General features: G+C 39.8%; 3 protein-coding genes across 4 annotated transcripts in view; 2 read left to right on the top strand and 1 right to left on the bottom strand.

Moving 5' to 3' along the window:
* Nucleotides 1-6,359: 6,359 nt before the first annotated feature.
* On the bottom strand, nucleotides 6,360-16,638 carry QDPR (quinoid dihydropteridine reductase). Of its 2 annotated transcripts, XM_026122020.2 has the most exons (7): nucleotides 16,476-16,638; nucleotides 16,206-16,298; nucleotides 14,974-15,070; nucleotides 13,567-13,707; nucleotides 11,022-11,130; nucleotides 9,518-9,601; nucleotides 6,360-7,234 (listed from the first exon to the last, which is right to left on the bottom strand). In XM_026122020.2, the coding sequence occupies exons 1-7, from the start codon at nucleotides 16,566-16,568 to the stop codon at nucleotides 7,129-7,131; spliced, it is 723 nt and encodes a 240-aa protein (XP_025977805.2). In that variant the 5' UTR covers nucleotides 16,569-16,638; the 3' UTR covers nucleotides 6,360-7,128. The 2 variants fall into 2 exon arrangements, with proteins under 2 accessions (XP_025977805.2, XP_025977806.2); XM_026122021.2 differs by lacking the exon at nucleotides 16,206-16,298 and having other exon boundaries at nucleotides 16,476-16,637.
* Nucleotides 16,615-23,056, top strand: part of MED28 (mediator complex subunit 28) — a 28,034-nt gene continuing 21,592 nt past the window's right edge. The window contains exon 1 of the mRNA XM_064511389.1: nucleotides 16,615-16,620. The gene's annotated coding sequence lies outside the window, so the exon portion shown is untranslated. The remainder of the gene's footprint in view (nucleotides 16,621-23,056) is intronic.
* CLRN2 (clarin 2) lies at nucleotides 16,858-21,426 on the top strand. Its single transcript, XM_026122002.2, has 3 exons — nucleotides 16,858-17,883; nucleotides 19,555-19,734; nucleotides 20,170-21,426. The coding sequence occupies exons 1-3, from the start codon at nucleotides 17,631-17,633 to the stop codon at nucleotides 20,433-20,435; spliced, it is 699 nt and encodes a 232-aa protein (XP_025977787.2). The 5' UTR covers nucleotides 16,858-17,630; the 3' UTR covers nucleotides 20,436-21,426.

Here is a 23,056-nt window from a genome sequence, read left to right as displayed (position 1 = left end):
GTGATGTCCCCTACTGAGCATTTAACCTTTTTTTTTAAGCAAGAAGACAAGGAATTCTGTTTCCAGTGACTCAGCTTTGTTTTTTCCAAAACGAGCCAGCAAAGCTGTCTGGTTGTGCTAAAACTCTGAGTTACTTTCAGGTGTTTTTGGGAAGGAGAAGGTACAAGCTTTTCAAAGCAGGCATTCCAGCACATCAAGAAAATATATTTGAAAGTTAGCAGCTACGTACAGTGCTGCTAACCTATTTGTAAGAGACAAAGCTGTGGATATAGACAGGAGTAGAATTTGATCCTGAAAAACTCAACTCAAAGAAGTAATCCTTACCCAAAGATGTGGCCTCATTTTGCTAGTAGTATGATTTCCCTACATACTAACTATACAGAAAGTGTAAATGTTTGCAGGGGTAACACATTGGAAGAAGTTGGGCCTACACGTGCAAACAGGAAGCATTTCATTTTTGTAGAAAGGAACAAAATTTGTTATTCACTAAAATTACACAAGTTAAAACTATTTATCAGATAATGTGGGAAAAATAGGTCCTTAATACCTGCTGGATTATGGACTGTTTCCTTTGATGCGTGCAATAGCGTATGCATAAGGCTGTCATCAGTATTGTAAAGGGCATATGCCCAATGTGGCACTTATTTTAGATGTACACAGCTGTTCCCTACTCTCTGGAATAGCATACATTGATTTTGATAACTAGCAGCTGGCATTTTAAAAGTCTTGTTATTCTTTACATGGAGGATGAAGAAAATGCTGAGAGTCTGAGCATACAAGGAAGATCTGGAAAAGGTATGTTCTTGGCGGTTAGGGAGATTCTTTTCATATATATGATTGTGTATGGTCTTATATAAAAGACAGTCGTTTCACACTAACTCACGTGGATCCAGAATCTGATAGAGACCTCATTTGTACTATTTACTCAGCCCTGTCTCACTAAGCTGTAACAACACACTAGTAGAAAGAGTAATTGGTTCCTTCAAAATAAAAAACAACACTGAGTTTTTAAATTCCAACTGTGACAGTCACAAAAAATGAATGCATGCTGTGCCAGATAGACACTACCGCTACCTACTACTACTAAATATACACTTTTATCTCTGTTTAGAGGAAGAGGAAACAGCGACATCCAAACTACCTGGCTGAGGTAATCTTTGGCATAGTACTTCTTTTGCAAATCACTTGAGTATAACTTACAGCAAAGTGATATGACTGTGGCTTGTGCTCCCAATTCTACATTAATTTCTCTTCCCACAGGGAAACCAAAAAGGGTATTTTGAGCTTTTGTTATTGAACTCATGGAGAGATAATTGTATTTCACTCATATGTACTGATTTTCATCTGTAGATCTTAAAGCACTTTAAAATGGTCTTAGATCTATTTGGGAGATGAGGAAACAGAGGCACAGAAGCAAGGACGTGTTTGTTAGGCCAGTAGCCAAAGCAGGAGTAGAGACCAGGGGTTCCAGTCTTAAGGTTTTTGTCTACTTTCCATTTGCAGGCACTCCTTAATACCTACCTAATAACAGCAGTTAAGAGAAAATTTATAGAAGGTAAATAGTGTGAGTAGCAGTGTAGTTCGTATCTACAGGAAGCCCCAGATAATGAATATTAAACTATATAATTGGCAGTCATATGGCTTGCTACTTTTTGTTCCCTCCTAAATAATACTGTTTTGATATTATTATTTCTTCATAACACAGGCAAAGGAGTTAAATCTTTCACATTTAAAACCCCATAATAATTAATTTTTAGTCTCCAAATTCCACCACTGTATTAGTACTAGTCTTGTCTGAAAAAGAAACTGGTTATTCTGCTTGGGCTAGGAAATCCCGTATCTTCTTATACTCCTTACATGCAGTACCAGAGAAACACCCCCCTTTCAATTCTGTTGTGTTTAAACCCTTAAAACTGCATGACAGAATACTGATTGACAATGCAGTTGGTTATAACTTGTCAACAGTAGTGTTACACCCTGCTGTGGGATTCCCCTCAACACAGCCTTAACTTCCTGTCCATCCGTTGGGTTGCAGTCACTTCTTATTTTGTTTTAAATGAATGTATGGAAGGGTTTCTGTAATTTCTGGAAGGGGTATATGTAATAGATTATACGCACTTGGACTAAGGTGCACAAAAGGCCAGAAAGCTTGGATTATGGGGAATAAAGCAAGAAAGGAGAATGAGCCTCTTAGTCGAGACTGTGGCACAATTAATATCCTTGCTGCCAAAAAGAATATTTGACATACAGTTATATGCTCCTAGCAGTAAAGAAATGTCCCCAATGTATTGGAAGTTTCTGCCCTCTACTGGCCTCCCTGAGGATTAGCCACAAACTCAGCTGTGGGAGTCTGTGATTACATCCCACAAGAGTCATCGCAGACAGTGTTCAAGAGACTGGCCATATTCATAAAGCAAATCCTTTAGAACATGCTGTTTCAGGGTGTGTAGGAATGACAGCGTCTGACAGGGATCTAAATCTCAGGTGACATTTGCTATTGACTTCTGAAATGCTTTTCAGATGTCTGTCTACTTCTCACCTTGTTCGACACTACAAGGATTAGTAGGAAGCATCTCCGCATACTATTACAGTTCCTATCTATTTTCTTCCAGTGAGTGAATACAAGGAAGGAGAAACAAGATAAAAATTCTTTTTGCTGTTGTGATTTTCATTCCACATTAAAAAAAATTGTGCTTGCTTTGCATAATGAATTATTTCAAGAAAAGACTTCAGAGTGCAATTTTGGGTTAATTTTGAACAGCAACTGCTACATAACTTAAGATACCATCATACTTGGCAACCACTCCATGATATTAACAGTGTGTCTGTTTTCTTTGGGTGCAAAGCATCATTTTAAACCTTCATTCTGTGGCCATTTTCTATTAGCTAATTGGTAGAAAGCTAATTTTCCAGTAAAACTTTGAAAAATCATTAAAACTGTTGGTAAAATGTGTAAATTCTTAATATTCTTCATCACCAAAACCACTTTACAGTGAAATCTGAAAACACTGCCCACTCAGTCCTGCAGTGCTTAGTCACACATAGGAGCATGTTTTAACCAAAGGTTCTGCAAAGCAACAGGACTGTTCACTGAGCATTAAATGCAGTACATGGATGAAGCTTTGCAGGATACAATTTGAACAGCAGCTCACATTTCCACCTTCTTATGCTAGAAATGATACTCTTCCGTGCTATTTTATATTTACTTGTGCTTTATTAAAATCCATCTTTTATTAATTATTAGAAGGAAAAAAATATTCATAAAGAATGGACCTGTCTCTGCTGCCATGGCATTTTGGCAAAGTCATATTTTATTGCTGCACATTGATGCTACTCTACAACAGCCTGCCACAGTTTGGGGTAATTTTATCTATTCCTGTTTGGGTGTTTGTACTGTGTGATTGCATAGTCTTTTCAAAAGCACCTTGACTCAAGTCTAGAAACATCCCTTTTCTAAAAACAAGGGTAGACTGTTACATCTGTAGAAACCAGAATGCTCAGCACAGATGGATTAGCATGTAAGATCAAGGACTGATCTGCTTGGTATAGTTTACATTTTGTTTTTCCCAGACTTCAGAGATCTCTTTATAATAAAGTAATATGCACCTCTGAAAGAGGACTATATGGAAAAGTGTCTTACTAAATCAGCTGTGTGCATGTGGATTTTTTAATATGACCCCAGTTGTAGAGTGCTAGATAAAAAGTTGGTAAATTCATCTGCTTGATGTATGGAAGAAATGAACAACGTTGCATTCCTTAAATTAAGGAGGATAAACTACTTGATTCTTCAGTATTACATTGTTGTTGATAGCACCCTATAAATGGTAAAATACGATGAACAAGTCAGGGGCTCAGAGACAACAGTAGAGTGGAAGTTTTAGTAGGGATTAATTCCCCAAAATTCACACAGACTGCTGAATCACTTCTTCTCATTACAGCATCAACAGATCTCTGAAGCTGCTGAAGGAGCCAGGAACCCAGCAGAAGTTTGCAGTGTCAAGATGGCTTTTCCCTTCCTCCCCCCCGCCCCGAGACATCAACACTAGTTACCTGGAGTAAAGGTCGTAGAGATCCTCACAGAGAATGAGGTCGGTCACATAAAGCCTCTTTTCCATCAAACTAGCCAGGTTAAATCTCTCCCCTCTAGCAGCAGAATTGATGCATCACTTGCCAACACCTTCATTCCTGTTCTCAAGCTAAATAATGCCATTTTTATTATATCTTTTTGCTCATACCTGTAAATGTTAATAATCCAGTCAACAGTTTTCTGTTCACAGTTATGTTTTACTAGTATTCACTGTTTCAGCTAGGCATTTCATCACTCTCAATATTACAATCAACAGACTATTTGTTCCAACAGCTATTTTACCCCTTCATGTCTAGTAGGTACCAGTACAAATTGACTGAGGACACAGAGGTATATGCCTTTTATGCAAGAGAGAAATTTCTCACATTCTTCTCCCCTCAAGCATGAGTGGAAGAAGGGAAGCTCAGTTCAGGACAATGTGCCTGTTATTACAGTCTCACTCAACATGGATTTTTTCCATCTCATGAGCTTATATAGCTAATCTCTCTCTTACCTTAACCATAGTCATTCATTTAATTGGCTAGGTGAGAGAGTAGACAGGATATGCACAGCAGACCCATGTGAGGCTTTGAATCAGCACTAGTAGCTAGAGCTGCACATGTACAGCATCACAGAGTAGCAGATAAATACTGGCTCACGTTCAACACTGTCCTAACACAGCTGTTCTGCTTCTAGACTGTTATATTCACACAGTATTACATGGGGAGAATCAATCAGGTCAGGTTTCCACAAGCTTAGTGACCCCTCCGTAGCACAGTGTAGGCATGTCTCCTGTTCTTCATGGCCCTATCACCAGTTGCATACCTGAGGCACCTAGGTCAAAACAACAGATTTACCTGGGGTTTTTTGTTTGTTTGTTTTTTTGGTTTTTTCCTCTTCATCAGGACCATCAGGTCTCTCTAAGGGAGAGGAAGGAATTAATCTGGCTTCTGAAATGCATGGATCCCATCTCATTTTTACCAAAACTGAAACCTGTTTTCTCTCTCCCCTGCCCTATAATCTCAGGGTTAGTTACAGCCTTCAACTAAGTTCTATGTGACAACAGCTATTGTCCTTCTTTCGCAGGTTATTACTAATAAGGTATATGTACATAATTTACAAAGATACTTAAAGGGGCCATGTAGCCCTTAGCAAGTAAAAGATTATCTTGTCATGTCATACTGTCTTTTATTGTGCCATCTTCCTCCACTACATTAATTTCTACTAAAATATCCCACAAGAGCCATAGAGCCTGCTAGCCCTTGGCCCTGTGTTTTTTTACCCAGCTGTATAATTGCACATCTAGAATCCCACCTGTGCTCTGCTCACTTCAAGAGCTCAATCTGCTTCAGAGAGCTTCTGAGAACTGATTCAATGGATATTTACAAGATGACACAACACAAGCACCTTGAGTGCAACTTTTGGAAATTAGGCTAGCTTGGCAAAGGGAAGACTTCAAATCCATGTAAGCTTGTAGTATGATGCCTCTTCCCTTTCCCAGCACAAGGACTAAAACAGTGAGGTCTTACCAGATTACCAGTGCCTTGCAGTTTTTGTCTGTACTTTTGACCTGCAGTTGCTCCAGGCTAACATTATAGTTGCTAGTCTTCCACTTAAAAGCTGCTTGCCATGAGCTGACAGTTCTTGACTGCTTATTGACAGGACATAAAACTTTTTGCTCTCCACCTTTGCATCCAGCAAGACGCTATAAGTGGAAGAATGATCATACAAAGAAGGCAATCATACAGCTGTATGACCACGTTAAATTGACATGGGCAGACATGCCCATAGCTTCTGCTAGTGGGAAGATAGGAAAGGTCTCCTGACCCATAGCAGTAAATTCACACCCAATACTACCCTGAAATTAAAAAAGAAAGAAAAGTTTATATAGAGAATTTAATACAAGCCTTGAGTATTCAGTTGTTCTCAAGACCTTCCAAAAAAACTGACAAGACTGGTCTCCACACGTGCCTATGCTCAGAAGCAGCAAAGCTTTCATTCTGCAACCAAACCATAGTTCCACATGATGTAGTGGGACCAAAGGAAACATTTACTCCAGCCAAAGGCCAGCCTCAGTGTATGACTAGTAGCTCTTCCACATCTCTACCATAGAAATGTACAGTATTTTCCACAACACCATGAGAAGGAAATAAATACAGGATTATGAGAAAACCTTGGTCTGCATTAAGCATAAGTCACAGAACTGATTGTTATTTTCAAAGTAACAAAAAAAATCTGATTAAAATGCTCTCCAAATATGTCTGGATTACAATGAAGCCACTAGCCCAACATGTAAAACAATATATATTTATTTAGCACAGAAAACTCCACATTGAAACAGATGTGTGGTTTTTGTTGTAGTTCTTTAGGGCACTTTGCTTTTTTCAAAAAATAAAGAACCATCATAAGTAATACAAAGACATACCTAACCATCTAGCAAAACTACTGTGTTATCCTACAACTGTAGACCTGATAGCAGTTTATAAGCTGTAAGGCAAATTAGGAACTCGTTCTCAAGTGATTAATCCCTATACAGCTCCACTAACTCCAGTGGAATGTTCACATGAAAACATTTACAAGACTAGGACATTATGTATGACTGCAATGATTCCTACAGTTACAGCCAACATAATACAAAGTGGTATGGTTATATTCCCAAACAGAAAGACAGACTGTTGAGACATTCACAAGAAGTTGCCAAAAAGACTTACTGACAGAGAAAAGAATCTGACCATTATATATGTGATTACATGACATAATAAAGCACAATTTCCATTTCAGAGAAAAGAGGTAAGTCATTATATAGTGCTCAGGATTAGGACATTAGGACTTTAAAGCCTGCAACTTTCATTTAGAGACAAATACTTGGTAAATAAATGCTGACAGCTAGCAGCTGACAGCACAGAAATACTACCTGCAATCTGGTTCCACAAGTGACACAGTTAACAATCACTGGATATGCAAAATCATCCAAAATAATACTAGCAGACATCTTCCATAGGTGAAGATTCTCAGTCTCAGAATCTCCTTTGCTGAAGCTTCACAATCTTAAGTGACTGACATCAAAGATGTGCTGCAACTAGTTCGGTCTTTCCTCCTGTAGTTATCACCTGGATTAGACTCCCTGAGTTCGGTCGGTTCTTTCTTGTTATCCAGTCATAAAAAGTTCTGTTTCAATGAAAATAAACAGAAAGGGATGAGAAGGAGAAAGAAAAAAACCCCCAATTATTAGATCTGTTGACAGGAGGCAGAGAATGAAAGCCTATTGCTTTTCCTACTTCCTACAGAGACTTCCATCCATGTCCCAAACTTGCAATGTGATAACTGAATTCAGACCTTTATTGCTAGACGGAGGCCTAAACAAATCAGGAGGGCTTTACAGCACACAAATAGCACTTTCAGAACACCTCAAAGGAAAATACCAGGAACTTAAAATGTCTAAGTGGTAGCTATTTAAGTCATCTTTATCATATACATCAGAAATGCAAATTTATGGCTAAAATAGAGTTTTTAAACATTTTAGGTTGGTAATTATCCTTTTTCTCATACCTTTGTTCTCTATTCCCATTCTCTTTCTCCCCTACTGTTGCCTTTGAGCCTAGCCAAGTTCTCTCCCTTCTTTCCATGTCCTTCCTTCTTAACTCAGTCTTCCTTATTTTTTCTCCTCATTCTTTGACCTGTGCTCTGCCAACAGATATTAAGTATTTAACTGTGAATGTGGTCTTGATAGAAGCACAGAAGGCCCTAAGTCATCCTATGCAGCAGGCCAGAACATTCCTTATGCCTAACTCATGCATAATGTATAATAGTATAATCCAGGAATCACAGAATAGTTGAGATGGGAAGGGACGCCTGGAGATCATCTGGTCCAACCCCCCTGCTTTAGCAGGGTCAGCTGGAGCAGGTTGCCCAGGACCATGTCCAGTCAGGTTTCAAATATCTCCAAGGGTGGAGACTCCACAATCTCTCTGGCCAACCTCTTCCACTGTTCAACCACCCTCACAGTTAAGTGTTTTCTAGTACCCAAGTGGAGTTTCCTGTGTTTCAGTTTGCACCCATTGCCCCTTGTCCTGTCACTAGGGACCAAAGTGCAGAATATTTTGGGGGTCCATCAACCCTTTCAATAGTGCATATTTTACAACTCCCATTTTAAAAGGTCATGCAATCTGATATAATGGTTTCCAGGGCACAACAGACTTCAGAATGCAAGTGTCATATTGGCAGAGAGTTCCTATATCCCTCCAAAGAGAAAGAAAATGTTACCAACTCTAACAGTATTAGCTAGTTCCTTCCAGGATTAGTGAGAATTTCAGTTTTCAAAGATGTATTTTAAGTTCAGGGAATGAGAAACTAAGACACAAAAGAATGAAGCTAGCTCTCCCATAAAGAAAAGATACTTTAAATTTTAAAGTTACAAATACATTTGTAAAACCACAACATCTGGCTGAGCAGTCTCTGGAGCACAATAGGAACATTTTTTGAACTTTTTAGGTCAACTAAATTAAATTGATGGAGCCCTTTTAAAGAGCCACATCAAGCAGCTGCATAGGCTTCTCACAGCAAAAAAACATTTCTCAATCTGACATCCAACTTAGGAAAAGCCACAAAGCAAGGAAATCAGATGTCAAGACTAAACTAATCTCGTAACAATACCAATAGGTAAATGCAGTTTCAGCATCAGTTCTAAAAGCCTTTAAATTTGCAAAAATAAAGAAAAAGTTCATGCCCTTTACAGTGTATGAGGGTAGATCCATTCTTGCTTTTTTCCAAAAAGAAAAAACACCGAGTCCATGTTTTCATTTTGACAGATCAGCCTCAGCAGGATCATTCAAAGCCCTGCTCTCCACCACATCACAGAAGGCAGTGTTACACTTCACCTTCTCTACCTTTAACCAAGAGGAATTAAAAATAATAAGCCTTTAAATCCAAGCCTGCTGTTAAATAAGCTGCAGCTCAAGTTTCAGCATTTTGCAACATCATTCAGGACAAACCTTTCTGGATATGGGAAAAAATTCTGGACTGTTTTTCTAAAGAAGACGGAACAGGAATTTTGCCATGTGAGAGAAGTGAATTAACACACCATAAACTGAGCAGTGAAGGAAGTAAAGAAAACAAGAGAAAAAAAAATTCACATGCCTCTGTACAGTTTATCTTTAAACCAAATTATTGATGCTTACATCTGCTGTCTGCAATTTCATTTGTCTACAGGCTTTGAGATCTTCTCTTTTGTCAGAATAACTAGTGTAGAGACACTAAAATTGATGGAGTTGTTCTAATATTCACCAGTTAAGGAGCTTGTGCAATAAGTTTAACCCAATTTAAAGGCACACAGAATGAGGGGATGATGAGAAAAAATACCCAAATCCAAGACAACCATTTAGAAAGGACAGGCAAAAAGATGTAGCAGCAAAAGGGACAGTGAGGAACTGTTTAGTCATCACACACACTCACTCAGCAATGAATTCTAAGGATGTCCAGGAGCTGAAATCTGCGTCAGGCATCGATTTCCTGTTCGCTGGCGTATCCAAGGTAACCCTGTGATTGAGAAAGATAAGCCTTTTATTTGTACATCATGTTTCCAATGAAAGTCACCTGCTTCTATTCACCGCTGTAACACCTGCTTGACTTTTATACCACGTGGCATGGATTTCCCTTGCATCCTCTACACATTTAACAGTGTATAACCATCACTTTCAGTGTATACCAAAGGTTCCCAGCCTATAACCCCTTAACTGTCTAACCCACTGACAACATCTAGCCCTTTAGGGTGATTCATCCAGCCCACAGCTCCTGTCCAGCCTCTCTTCCTAACAGCCTCTCGGATGCAGACAGGAAACAGCAGTAATATGCTTGTTCACATGTATCACACAGCACATACGTACTACACACAGGCTTTCCAGTAGCCTCAGACCAACTGCAAAGGCAAAGATTAAGGGCATAAGTATAGGAAGCTTTCACTTTGCTAATACATATTTATACTACATACAATGATATTAAAGAGCAAAATTCTCAGAACTGCCTCAGATCTGTTAAATCAGATGCTGTTAAAAATCCTAGGTGTAATCATTCTCTCAGAAGTCCACTCAAGAACAGAGTTTTGCATAAGCTCTGTGCAAGCCCAGAAGGGCCAAAAGACCACTGATCATGGGGTACACGTGTCAGTAAATCTCTGTAGAAGGGGTTAATTATTCAAACACTCTTAGTACTGTTGCTCTTTCACCTGAAGAACTGTGTTTAAGACTGCATGTAAGAGGAAAACGTGCAGTTATAATTCAGGTACTGTTCCGAATCCCTTTTCAGAACTCTTCAGTCTTAAGTTTGGGGCCCTGTACTTGATATGGACCTGGCAAGAAAAATACTTAAATTCTCACAGCAGAATCACCGGATTTAGACACTGAGATCTATCAGCTTGCCTCAAAATATCAAAAGGAAAACTGTGATGGTGAAAGACAAACTATACTTTCTTCTCATGGTCCCCAAAGTGACCTAATATTACTGATCAAGTAAATTGATGTACAACACTGCACAGAAGCATCTTTGGCCAAATATAATCTAGCAAATAATCCTTTGCTTTACTATTATCACATAGCTAAATCTGAATAACTGTGCTGAATAGCTCACCTCACTTTACAGTTTTTTCTGGACTGAAAATAGCATGTTAATACATGGTTATGGTTAAACTGGTTAAAAGTGAATCAAATTTTAATCCTAACATCCAATACTGCTCTGCAAGGTAAAGAAAAAAAATATTTGTTTTTATCATTTTTAGGGTAATTTGCACATCCTTGCATTCATACACTCAAGACAGTTCCTTTTTCTGTCAAACTGTAAGTAGGTCTAATAAGCTGTTTGTGCAGCGTGGATGGAACATCACAAACATATCCAAGCAACTCTAGGTTACAGCAGTAATTAAATTAAATAATGCAGCAGCAGAGGTAACCATGCAACCACTTACGGTAAAATAGCAACAGCAGCAGAACCAGATGGCAAGCCACTACTGGCACCAGCTAAACTCTGACAAAGCTGGTGCACTGCTCCTTTGGCCATGCCATAGCCAATCATCCCTAACAATTAAAAACAGGCAAATTAGAGCACAATAAAGACAGCTCTCAATATCATCAGTAACATGATAGAAACTCATGGTATTTGATGAAAAGCAGGTTTAACACTACTCACCACAGCCTGATAACAGAATCAGACTTTTGAAACATACATAGCAAGACATACATATTGAAAGAGAAAGAAAGAAAAAAAGAGAAAGAAAACTTACTAGACATCCAGGAGAAATCACAGTACTCAGTTTACTTACTATTACAGAAATAGAAGCTTACCAAGTTAAATATGTTTAACTATGCTTCAAAATATACTCTGAAGGATGGGACCAACAGGGCTAACCTTACAGAACAAATGCAGTAAGTGTGAAGAGGCTCATAAACTTTAATAAGGCAATCATCTGTTAGTTTTAAATATATGACTAAGGTATTTGCCAGTTTGGACCTAAACAGATACAGCTCATGAGAACTGTAATTCACTTGCTCAGCACCCTAATTCTAACAAATGCACTTTGGAGAAAACTACAAGAAACCTCATGGTAGAAAATTACTAAATAATCTGCATGTAAAGCCAACCTTTTCCTAACTACTATTGCTTACTAGCTAACCAGTGTTTAGCAGCGTAAGTGCCACAGAAATAAGAGCATAAAGGAACCATGGTACACTGGCCAGGTACAAGATCCAGATGGGCAGGGTGCTATAGGTCTGAAGTGTCTCATGGTATATATCTGCCAGGCAGTCTAGACAGACTGACCACTAAGAGAGACAAATTTTTTTTTTTCTTCTACTATAACTGGATGCATTTCTACTCACCTCTAACTACACAAGCCCTTTATAATGGTCCTGAAGAAATATTTTATAGCAAAGAGAAAAAGGTAATTCTGCTTTGTAGAAGTGCTTCCATTATACTAAATTAAACATACTGTATAACATCCCTTTTCATTAGACAAAAGCACAGACAGAGGTGGCTAGCTTATTTTCTTGTTACTATAAAATATTTGTATCTTTACAATGTTTCCCTCTTATCTCTTCTCTTCAAAGTCATGTTAAACCTTTTCATGCTTCTGCATTTCTTTGCCATCACTGTCAGTCTCCCTCTGTATCACAGCATTTGCAGTTTTCTACAATTTGCATTAGGCTAGTCTTACTTTGCATTAGGCAAGTCTTACTTGGGTCAACATTTTTACATAGGAAATGAAAAATCACAGTAACAGCAGACAAGAAAAAGATGATTCCTTCCATAATGGCTGCTAATAACAAGCCTAACAAGTCATATTTGCAAAAGTTAAGTAACATTTTTTTCTCAATTCTTCCTGATGTTAATAAGTTCCATGTGTTTGCCTAAAGCACTGTGGTGTTTTTAAAGAAAATTCAGACTTATTGAAACCAGCCAGTTCAAAACATGAAAGTAAATCACTCTGATTCCTGTGTTGTCCCTGCTTCCCACCCCAAAAAATACCAAAAAAAAATGAGAGTTTGCTAGAGGTTCATATGTTTTCATTTGTGTATGGTCAGTCAGTAGTACACAGTAAATTATTCATCTGCTTTTTCTCATAAAATAAGCCTTTTGTCTTCAGACTATGTCAAATGCAGCTGTAAACATGTCAGTATAGAAGATAAATCATTAACTAGAAAATACAGCATACTTTCCTGAACATAGTAGAAAGCTGTAAGAATGGAAAGGTTTTAGACACAGTTGTTATAAAACAAATTTATGAATATTCCTATCTCATAAAAAAGTTGGCAAAGTCACGCTAATATAAAATATTGGAAAAGAAGAGTATTCGTCTTAGAAACCTTCTCCTTCACAACTAATGCCTGTGGGTTTGGTTTTTTAAAATCACTCCCAGATTTCTTCCTCCATTCAGAGCAACACAAAAAGGAGTGAGGTGAAAAATCTGTATAAAGTTGGTATGGGAGCTAGTGGAGGGCAAAGATGAAGGTCAACAAGCTTATCTATGTCTGAAGTAAAGGTGGACTGGAATCAGAACATGAACAGGACAAACGTATTTAATAGAACCAGCCGAGTCATCACTTACGGAAAAATTGGGCAATTAGGGTCTCTGGCCTTCACAAAAGCAAACAGAAGATTTAACTTCATCTAAGCACTGCACTTACAGTTTTCAGTGTGCTTCTACTCTCCCTTATTTTCCAAATATTTTTCACTGTATCATATACTAGCCAACTATATTTCACTAATGCATATCAACTTGTATTCAAACACTGATTTTTTTTTTTTAATTTTTTTTAGTTTGCACTCTAGCTTTACTAGATTTAGTATTGTCATCTGTAAAATTATACTTAAGGATTTCAGCAGCAATTTTCTATTTGTATAGCGTGTCAAGAGGTGGGGGAGTTAAACTGTTGCTTCACAAACAAGGATGCTCATAGACTAACACGTAGCAACCACTGCTGATGTCCCAGCAGTTGTGATACATAGCGTTTTACCTGGGGTTCCAGATAAAGCAGCTTGTGCTCCCGTCAAAGTCAAGAGGCCTCCTTCTTTCAGATGTTTTGTGGCTAGGTGACTGGAAATTGTGGACGTCCAAACACTCTGTTTCCACATCAAATCACAGTTTTTGTATAATGCTGATTAAGAAGAGAATTAGCAAAAGTTACTACGGAGTAGAAGTTTTCTAACTCTAATTTCCTATTTCCTATTCAACACCACTAAGAAAACATGCTTTCTACCATTTTCTACTTCCGCTGCAAGTAAAGTATCATTTCACGTATTTCACATTTCCCTCCTCTTTGGGCTCTGTGTCCTTGCTCTACAGCATATATTTTTGATAATCACCTGCCTTCTCACTACCAGAAATAAAACGAAAAAAACCCCACCACAGTACATTCAAATGAAAGCAGAATTTGAACAGCCATTTGTCTGAGTGTCAAACATTGTTTTCTATTATCGGTATTCACAGGGGAGAGAGGAAAAGCAGTGCTTAGGCATGTCAAAGGTTTTTAGCATTCAGTAGGAACATTTCCTTAACAAAGTAAGCACAAGTATCTAACTCAATAACATAAATCAGACAAGCTGACCACCCGATCCCAAGATATCCTGCTATCCTACCAATAACATTACTATAAATTACTACTGTGATAAATTACCTTATTCAAAATAGTGTGCATATGAATAATAATCCACTATAATACAATTGCACAAACATTCACCGCTGTGTGCCTGTCTTCCCATTGTTTCTCTTTGAAAAGAAATCTTTGCCTGGAATGTCTGAACTGGGAAAGGGGAGGAAAAGGATACATTTTACTGGATTTACTCCAGATGGAAAGTGAGACTATGCTTTTGTGTCTCTTCATTAGAGGTAAGGTATAAAACTCCACTACGAGTATTAGGCATTTAAAAGCTTTATTAAACTTAGGACTTTTTTTTTCCTAACACAATCTCGAGTCATTACCCAGCTCCTGTCAATACTGTGTTGTGCAGTAGCAGCTCACAGAACTGCAGGACGCAACTGAGGTCTTATGGATAAAGCAGTGAACTAGGAAACAGAATGTCAATGTTCTACCCAGCCACTGTCTTATGCAACTTGCCTGTCATAGAAAACCCTTGCAAAAGTTGTTCATAGATGATAAATTCCTTCATAAAAGGCTTCAAGACCTACTGATGAAAAATGGGGCATCAAAAAGCATTACTGGGAATACCAAGTGCTCTGCAAATTTAACAAACTGTTGTAATTCTCAGAAGCACCAAGAAGCATTGTGACTGAGCTGCTTTGTACTATTAGGCTCATGTCCTCTTCTGTGCTCAGAAAGAAAGATCTTTATTGCCATGATTTTTAAGCATTCCTCTCAGATTTCATTCGTGTGTTCACTAGCATGCATGTACCAAAGGCTTACATTTAGCTTTGGCACTGCCTCCAGCCCATCCTCCTGCTACACACAAGATTGCATCCAACTTTTCTTCACCAAGAAGTTTTCCAACCTCTGCTGTCACCTTCAATATAGAGAATAAAAACATTCTGAAAACACTGAACTCATAAAAGATTAAACATCAAGGCTGCTTTTAAGGTTTTTTTTTTCATTTACATAGTTGAGTTAATACAACACATGGCAATTTAAACAGCTGCAGAATATTAACATTTTTCATCTACCAACCCTAAACAAAACAATAATGTTGAAAAATAGCTACAGCTGAATATCTGAGCATACGCTGTGTGATGTCAGTGGAAATAACTGATCTGAGCAGGACTGAAAGATCTGACTCTTACTATGTCATAAACAAAAAAAATTTACTTGTGACTTACTTTTTGACAGGTTCTTCTCTGGGTACTGTGCTATTTAAGAACATGGGAAATGAAACTCCAGATCTGACCAGAACTATTTCTATGACATTTTTGATGATGGTGCAAGAAGTGAACAACTAAAGAATAGCCTCCTTACTGAGGACACTTCTATCTAGATGGCAACAATTAGTGATGGAGTCACACAGACATCCAGTATTTTTTTCCTGTTCCAAATATGAGACTTCGCAACTGGTAATTAACTTTCTCTGTTACAATAAAAAAAGTAAACAACCCATCTCTCTTAAAGGGCAAAAAAAAAAAAAAGTCCACTGGCTTTCATAAATGTTCAACAATGAAAAATACATTGGAAACATTCTAGATCACACTTCAATAGCTTGCAGACTTGTGTGGACACAAACTGAATCAGTAGTCAAAACGCTTCCTTTACCAGTGAGGGGATAAAGTTAAAAAAAAGATTATTTCATCTACTGAGAATAAAGCAAAACAATATTCAGGCCTTGATTTTGCCACTTTTACCACTGTGGAAAGCATTTACCGGGAATCCCCTGGGGGTCTGCAGTGCTCAGAGGATACTGCGCACAGCAGGTTTAAGTGTTAAGACATCAGAAGGAAGCGTTGCAGTTTAAGACGTCCCAGCTTATCCTGACCACACGAGTCTGGCTCAGCCCATGACACTTCGCAGGTGACAAAGTAGTAACACAGCACCGCGCTTTAAGCCCCGAGCCGTAGAAGGGAGCAGCAGCCACCGCCAGGCTCCCGGGCAGAGCCCGCGCCAGCTCCTGCCCTCGCGCCCAACGGCCCCCAGCGCCGCCGCCGCGCACCCACCTGCTCGGCCTGCTCGGGGAAGGACTCCATCACCCGCACCACCACGTTGGCGCTGGCCTCCTCGTTCGCGGCCAGGTCGATGCTGGCCACCCACTGCGGCAGCGAGAGGGGGGCGCGTCAGTCGGACCGCGGGGGGCGGGGGGGGGGGGGCGCCCCGCGCCTCGGGCGCTCTCTCAGCAGGTCGCTGCCGCACCCCCCCCCCCCCCCGTTACCCGCCCTCGCCAAGGCTCCGCCGAAAGGCGCCCCGCTGCCCCCGCGCCCCGCCATTACCCAGTTCCGGGACTTGAAGTACTGCACGCACTGCGACCCCAGGGCGCCTCTGCCCCCGTACACCAGCACCCTGCCCGCCGCCGCCGCCGCCATGCTCGCTCGCTCGCTCCCCGCCGGCCCCACGGCCCCCGCCGGCGCATGCGCCCTGCAGCCCGCCCCTGGCGCAGCCGTTACGGGGGGCGGGGAGTGGGCGGGGACGCGCGGGCAGGCCGGTAGCTGCTGCTGCCGCTGCCAGCCGTGAGGCGGCTACGGGGGCCGTGGGGCGCCGCTCCGCCAAGCATTTGAGCCGCGGCGCGTTGCGGTACCGGCTGCGGCGAGGGTTGATAAATCAGCGGTCGCGGAGCGCACCGCAGGTCTCGGGTGGCAGCGGCTGTGGTGCCGCTGCCGCCATTATCGTCTGTTTCCTTCAGCGCCGTGCGGTGGCTCTGCGGGTGCCGGCAACTGAGGCTCCCGGCTCCCCCCACCCCACCGGAGCAGGCCGGGCCGGGCGGTCCGCGGAGCTCGCCCGTGTCTCGGACCCGCGTCGGAAGCCTTAGCACCGTGAAGCGTTGTTTGTGCGCCTCGGCTAATGGGCCGCGAGCGGGGTGGCCGCGCCAAGGTTTATGAGCGGTTTTAGCGGCTCTGGCAGCTATATATTTAGAGAGGCGGGGAGGAGTGAGCACCGAGAGAAGGCAACTCGATACCTCTGAGGCGTCAGCGCAGTTCTGGTGCCAAAGTGTAATTTTTTTTTTAATGCTTTGCCCCTTATGACGGTTAAGTCATCTTTTTAATAACTAAAAAAAATTGGATGCTGCTCCTAGTTGTCCTCCCGTGTGGTTATGGTAAAGAAGTTCACGTCATTTGAGCAGGACAGTTAAACCTCTGATGAAACATTAGTCATGCAATAGATACAGGATTACTTCCTTCAGAAACAAGCACCACCATGCTGCAGTGTAATGAAGCTGTTAGTTGCAACCATTTCAAGATGTTGCAGCAAAACATGTTTTTGGACTTGATTTTTACCTGTTTAGTTTAACTTCTGGAGCTTCAGAATACAGTAAGGTGTATTTTGAAATACTTACTATTCATTTGTGGATTTTTGAGCATCAGAAAAAATGGGAAACATACCTAATTACTGTAGAGGGGCCTTGGAGATGATTCCTTGAAACTGCTAGGATGCCTGGCTGTTTTAAAAAGACTTTATTTGCCTTGGCCTCTATAATAAGTTTTGCGTCTTTTCTCTTGATTGTTGTTGCAATGGGGACCCAAAAGTGGATGACTGGAAAGATCCTTTGCAAGACAGGAGTCGATTTAGTCAATGCCACAGATCCAGAGCTGGTCAAGTTCATTGGAGAAATTTACTATGGACTCTTTCAGGGTGGCAAAATCCGCCAGTGTGGGTTGGGTGGGCGTCGTTCCAAATTCACAAGTAAGTACAATTTTGGTTGCATCTTTAGCCTAATGTCTAGCTCAACCTTAAAAGCACCCTATTCTTTTTATTTACAGAATGTGTAGAATGCAAATCATTATTATTAAATTTATATTTATGGCTCACTTGTGGTCTTTATGGTTTGGGATCTGAGTGTGAATGTAAAATCTACATCTTCTTGGGCTAGATTTTTTTTTTGTTTATATTCTCAGATGCAATCCTGGAATCAAGATGAAAAAAAGGCCCTAGGGCTAGACAGAGGGTTTGCTTTTCGTCTTTTGGACAGAGTAGAGCTCATTGTATCTATCTCAGACAGAGCTACAGAAGGAAGTAGGACTTGGAGATGCCCCCATAAGTCATAGTTTCCCCTTACCTGAATCCTTCCCATGCCAAGTGTTCTCTGCAGTATCTCTGTCCTTGCTTTCTGTGTTAAACTCCTCCCTCTTTTTTTCCCCCCCTAGGAACTAGAGATTTATTCAGTTGATCTCATTTATGTATTTCTGTAGCTGTCCTAATGTCTCAAAAGCACTCAGATATTGATCTGTACTTTGGATAACTTTGAGTTTTTGTATATCCTGTGCTGTACTGCAAATAATATTTTGCATTGAAGATCTGCAGTTTGGTGGGGCGATCCACAGAAACTTAAACCAGTATAAGTTCAGTCTCATCCTCTCCCTGACCCACAGCTGTGCTGTCTTGCCCCATTCTTCACAGCAGTGCTGGAATATAGCTGTGTGTTGAAGTAGTTCAGGAAGTTAAGCTGGCTGAAAAAATTACCTACAGAAAATCAGTTAGTTTCCCATAGGTTCATCTCACTATCCTGGCTCACTACTATCCCCAAATGAGTTACTCAAAAGGTAGAACCATAGCGCTTGAGTGTGCAAGGCTTAACCTCCTGATCACTCATCTTGATCAGCTTATGTCTTTCCTGTCAGCATGTCAGCTCCAATTCCTACTCATGTTTCCTCCGGTCTTGTTACTAAAGAGCGGCAGGATAAACTGAATGCTCAGGTGCTCCACAGCTCCCTGCTGCTAGCTGATTTGGCCCTCCAACTAAGTAACTCTGGCTATGAAAACAAAAACAGATTAAGGGAGTCGCCGTTCCTAGGCACAGGCAAACAACAGGCTGCTGAGAAGGAGCTCACGTATACCAAAATATGTGAACATAACGCCTCGCTGAACCTAGCGCCAGCCCTGCCTACAGTACTTTGCTAACTTCAGACAAATGTAACTAAAACACTATCAGATGCCCAGAAGAGCACTGAAGGGGCACAAACATTGGATGAGAAACCAAGAAGGGAACTTGAAAGTGGAAACCTGTTGGATTAGGAAATATGAATATGCAGTAGATCTCACTGGAGCCAGATTTAAAGAAAGGAAGAGAGAAAGAAGAATCACATGAGAATATAAGAACAGAAGGGAGTGAATCTTTTTCCTCGCTCCCAGATCCTGTGCAAAGGATTGTTCCTGTGGTAGCACATCCTTGCTTCTATGATGTAGTGACAAATAAACTAAAGCCTCGTGAACTAAGATGTGTGTAACTACCTGAATTGACTGCATCTGGAAAAATTCATTTGAGGATAACTTGAGCTCAAAGCATGAGCATAGTGTGATGTTTACTGTTGTCAAGAAAAATTATATGCTGAGTAAATTATATTTTTTTCTTGCCAGTTTTCCCACATATGGTGAAAAAGCTGAATACAGGCCTGCATGTGATGATTGTAATGTTCCTTTGCGTGGCCCTTTTCTTTTCTCTGGTCAGTTTTGGATTCTGCATTCTTAACGCAATCAAAGTTCCCTACCGGGCTATTAAAGGTCCAGCAGGAGTGTGCCTCTGGAATTTCCTTGCAGGTAAATCACTTACAAATATTTTTCCATCTGTCACATTCATATAGAATTTTAAAAGTAAAACTTTTGTCTCTTGCCTTATGATATATCGCCTTGACTTAAAAACTTCTAAATAAAATGAAGTTAGTGGTGAATTCTCATTTATCAAAATAGAACTGTCACATGGTGTTTTAGCCTTTTTTGTCTAGTCAATGTTTTATATGAGCTGCAATGCTAGTCTTTAGCCTCCATGTCACTATAAAAGGACTTCATTATAAGCACTGATATAATGTTTAGTCATATAATAAAGACTGAAGATTTTGAAGGTGTTTAAGCCATGCCCTAAGTCTATCCCTATTCTGTGTAATACTTATGTATTTAATAAGCTTTTCTGAAGCGCAACCAAAATGTCTGACTTGTTTTGACAACAATGGTGAATACTTTCTCATTTTATTGCAGGTGGATTTATAGTACTTGCAGTCACCAGCTTTATGGCTGCTGTAAAACTTCATCACCTCACAGAAAGAATTGCCAATTTTCGGGAAAATGTCTTTCAGTTTGTAATCTTAGAAGAACAGTTTGAAGACTGTTTTTGGCTTTGTGTGGCAAGTGCCACAGCACATGCAGTAAATTTGTTGCTACTAGCCATAAGTGGGATTAATTTCCCTAAGATTAAGACTAAAACAGAAGAAGCAAATGTTGCACCAGAAGATATCATGTACTAATAAATCTACATAAAGTACTTTGATGAAGTGAACTGTCACAATAGAAACAGTTCTTTGGCTCTTCAGCTTTTGATTTGGATGGACAATTTTGGTGCAATCATCAGTACAGATGCCACTTGCAAAAATCTTCAGTATTTTTTAAGTTCAGTCTACAGTACCAGCAATTAATGTTGAGTGTGGGAAAAAGAAATGCTAGAAATATCATTATTTTCAAAACTGACCAATATATGCAGTGAATATATGCTATCCACTGTAGTTTTTACAAAATTCGTATCTGAGAAAACTGTGGTGAAATATCTTTTTTGTTTAGAAAGAAAGATAATACAGATTTATTTCAAAACAGAAAGAACAGACATTTGCCAATTACTTTCTCAAAATCATCTGAAAAATTTGAGAGGACCAGATAAGATACAGTTGATGATGTGCTGCAGCACTGGAAAAGAGAACTTCAGTATCTGTGAAGCTAAAGTTTAGGAGAAACACAGGGATAAGTATGTGTGAAATGGTGTTAAAACAGAAATTATCAAACCCCAGAAGAGAAAGAAGTGAGAAAAGTGAAGTTTATAGGATGCTAGTAAACAAAAAAATTATTACCTGCAAGATGAAGGTTTCATTGCAGCCTCTGAAAGGAAAGGAAACAATCTGAGTAATGTGCTTTCGAATCACCTGAAAAAAATATTATGACAGATCAATGGTGTTCAGACCTCTGCCAAATCTTGTTTCTATCTGAAATCAAGTGAAAATAATTTATGATGAAACAGTACTAAAATGAAAACAAAAATTGATGGAACAGTACTAAAATGAAAACAAAAATTAAAATAGTTAAATGGATGGAAGAGTTATTTTGTTATGAAGTATCAGAATTCTCACAAACATTCAACCAATTTTCAGGTCACAAGTAATGAATATTTCAGTGAAAAGAATATGCAATTAAACATGTGATTTTTAGAATAAAACTACCATAATGAACACATACCAACTTTTTAGTGATTGAAACTACAGCTAACGGAAGAATTTCTTTAAATCAATGAAAGAAGTTATCTAAATTAATGATAAGAAATTATTTTGCAGTCAGTTACTCACAGTCAAACCATCAGGTTTTTTAACTCTATTGTTGTGAAAAGCTCTTTGAAGAAATAACATCTTTTAGGAAAAAGATCTGAAGTGTTAAAAGAACATGTCAGGATATATAAAAATTCCTTCATTTTTTATTTGAAAATATCTCTTCACAAAAATAGTATTATAAAGGCCTAGTATTTTCAGAGGTGCCTATAAGCATATTTTGTGTATCCAAATAACTAGTTTTATCACTGAAATGTGCAGAACACTCAGTAAAGAAAGTTACTAGAGTAAGCAGATATTCAGCACATTTGCTGACTAGGCCACTTATTTAGATAACTACATAAGGACTTATACCTCACCTTAAGCTTCTGAGTTTAAGAACTTTGGCCCAAATACTTATTTTTCTTGCTCTTTTCACTTTGTTTTTATCTAGAGACCAATGAAAACTGATGTTTTATGGAGTAAATTCTATTTCCATTCAGTATTCTTATAAAGTCAGTTTTATTGTTGTAAAATTTTACTTAAAGTACTCTTAATTTACAAAGCAGACCCGAACCATAGTATTCACTAAACAGCCAGGTTACACAACTTCTCCAGCACTGTATGTTCATGCTCTGTGTGAGGAAAGAAATGAAAACAATGCATTTCATCTTCAGCACATATTCAGCAAGACCAGCACATGTTTGGCAGTCAGTGGCCTAGTTTCAGAGGAAATCTTACCAGCCAAAAACAAGCTACAGCTGTAATAAGCAGTCTCTGTTACCATAGCCTACACCTCTCTCATTTTGGCCCTACAAGGTTAGCAGGATTATGAGGGGAACAGAAATTGGTGAGGCTGCTTTTGCAACAGGTACTAATAGTCTGTCTTCTTCAGGACGCTGTTAGTCACTCTTCTTCAGGAGCACTAAAATAAATAACAAAATCCCATTAAGATTTAAAAGGCAGTTGGAATGTTTTGATGGCTCTGGAGCAGTTACAATTTTAGCATGAAGGGGACTCAGGCAGCAAAACCAATTCCTAACTCATACCACCCACTTAATTGTTTATTTAACTTCACTGGTGTTTTTACTCAGTCTCTACTCTGGGCCAGGAAGATGATGTGATACCCGGTATATGGGTAGCTGTGGTGGACCAATGAATGAATCTTTTTGCCTTAAACATTTCTTGGTGCATGGGGTGCAGGCAGGCCATAACCCCGAACAAGCCATCTGTCCCTGGCAGAAACAGGACTGGGCTGCTGCGACCCCCGAGATGGTCTCCCCGCAACCACCCGGCACACACCAAGCCTGCACTGAATGAGACCACAATCGGGCAGAGACTTTGGGATCTGGACTGTAAATTATTGTCCGTTTTTAGCGCAACTTCTATAAGACTTGCTTGACATGAGTGGCTGAATTTGCTGGAGCCTTGCCCCATATCCTTCCCACCTATCACCAGACGGGAGCCCCCCCCCTCCACCGCTGAGACTCCCAAAGGAAGAGGACCAACGGGACAACGCTGGATCCACGGGTGGTGATATCTTTTTTTTTTCTCTCTCTCTCTCCTCTCTTTTCCCCTCT

The sequence above is a fragment of the Dromaius novaehollandiae genome, chromosome 4 (assembly GCF_036370855.1).
Source record: "Dromaius novaehollandiae isolate bDroNov1 chromosome 4, bDroNov1.hap1, whole genome shotgun sequence".
In the NCBI taxonomy this organism is placed as follows: domain Eukaryota; kingdom Metazoa; phylum Chordata; class Aves; order Casuariiformes; family Dromaiidae; genus Dromaius; species Dromaius novaehollandiae.
The sequence above is the reverse complement of the archived record's forward strand: the minus strand, read 5'-3'. Positions and strand labels throughout refer to the sequence as shown.

What these genes read in the sequence shown, in the direction of transcription:
- QDPR (XM_026122020.2), bottom strand. Translation starts at nt 16,568, where the DNA reads ATGGCGGCGGCGGCGGCGGGCAGGGTGCTGGTGTACGGGGGCAGAGGC. An exon ending in ACTTCAAGTCCCGGAACTGG is followed by an intron (nt 16,299 to 16,475) that starts GTAATGGCGGGG and finishes TCGCTGCCGCAG; the next exon opens with TGGGTGGCCAGCATCGACCT. An exon ending in AGGCAGTGCCAAAGCTAAAT is followed by an intron (nt 13,708 to 14,973) that starts GTAAGCCTTTGG and finishes CTTCTTAATCAG; the next exon opens with CATTATACAAAAACTGTGAT.
- CLRN2 (XM_026122002.2), top strand. Translation starts at nt 17,631, where the DNA reads ATGCCTGGCTGTTTTAAAAAGACTTTATTTGCCTTGGCCTCTATAATA. An exon ending in GCGTCGTTCCAAATTCACAA is followed by an intron (nt 17,884 to 19,554) that starts GTAAGTACAATT and finishes TTTTCTTGCCAG; the next exon opens with TTTTCCCACATATGGTGAAA. An exon ending in CCTCTGGAATTTCCTTGCAG is followed by an intron (nt 19,735 to 20,169) that starts GTAAATCACTTA and finishes ATTTTATTGCAG; the next exon opens with GTGGATTTATAGTACTTGCA.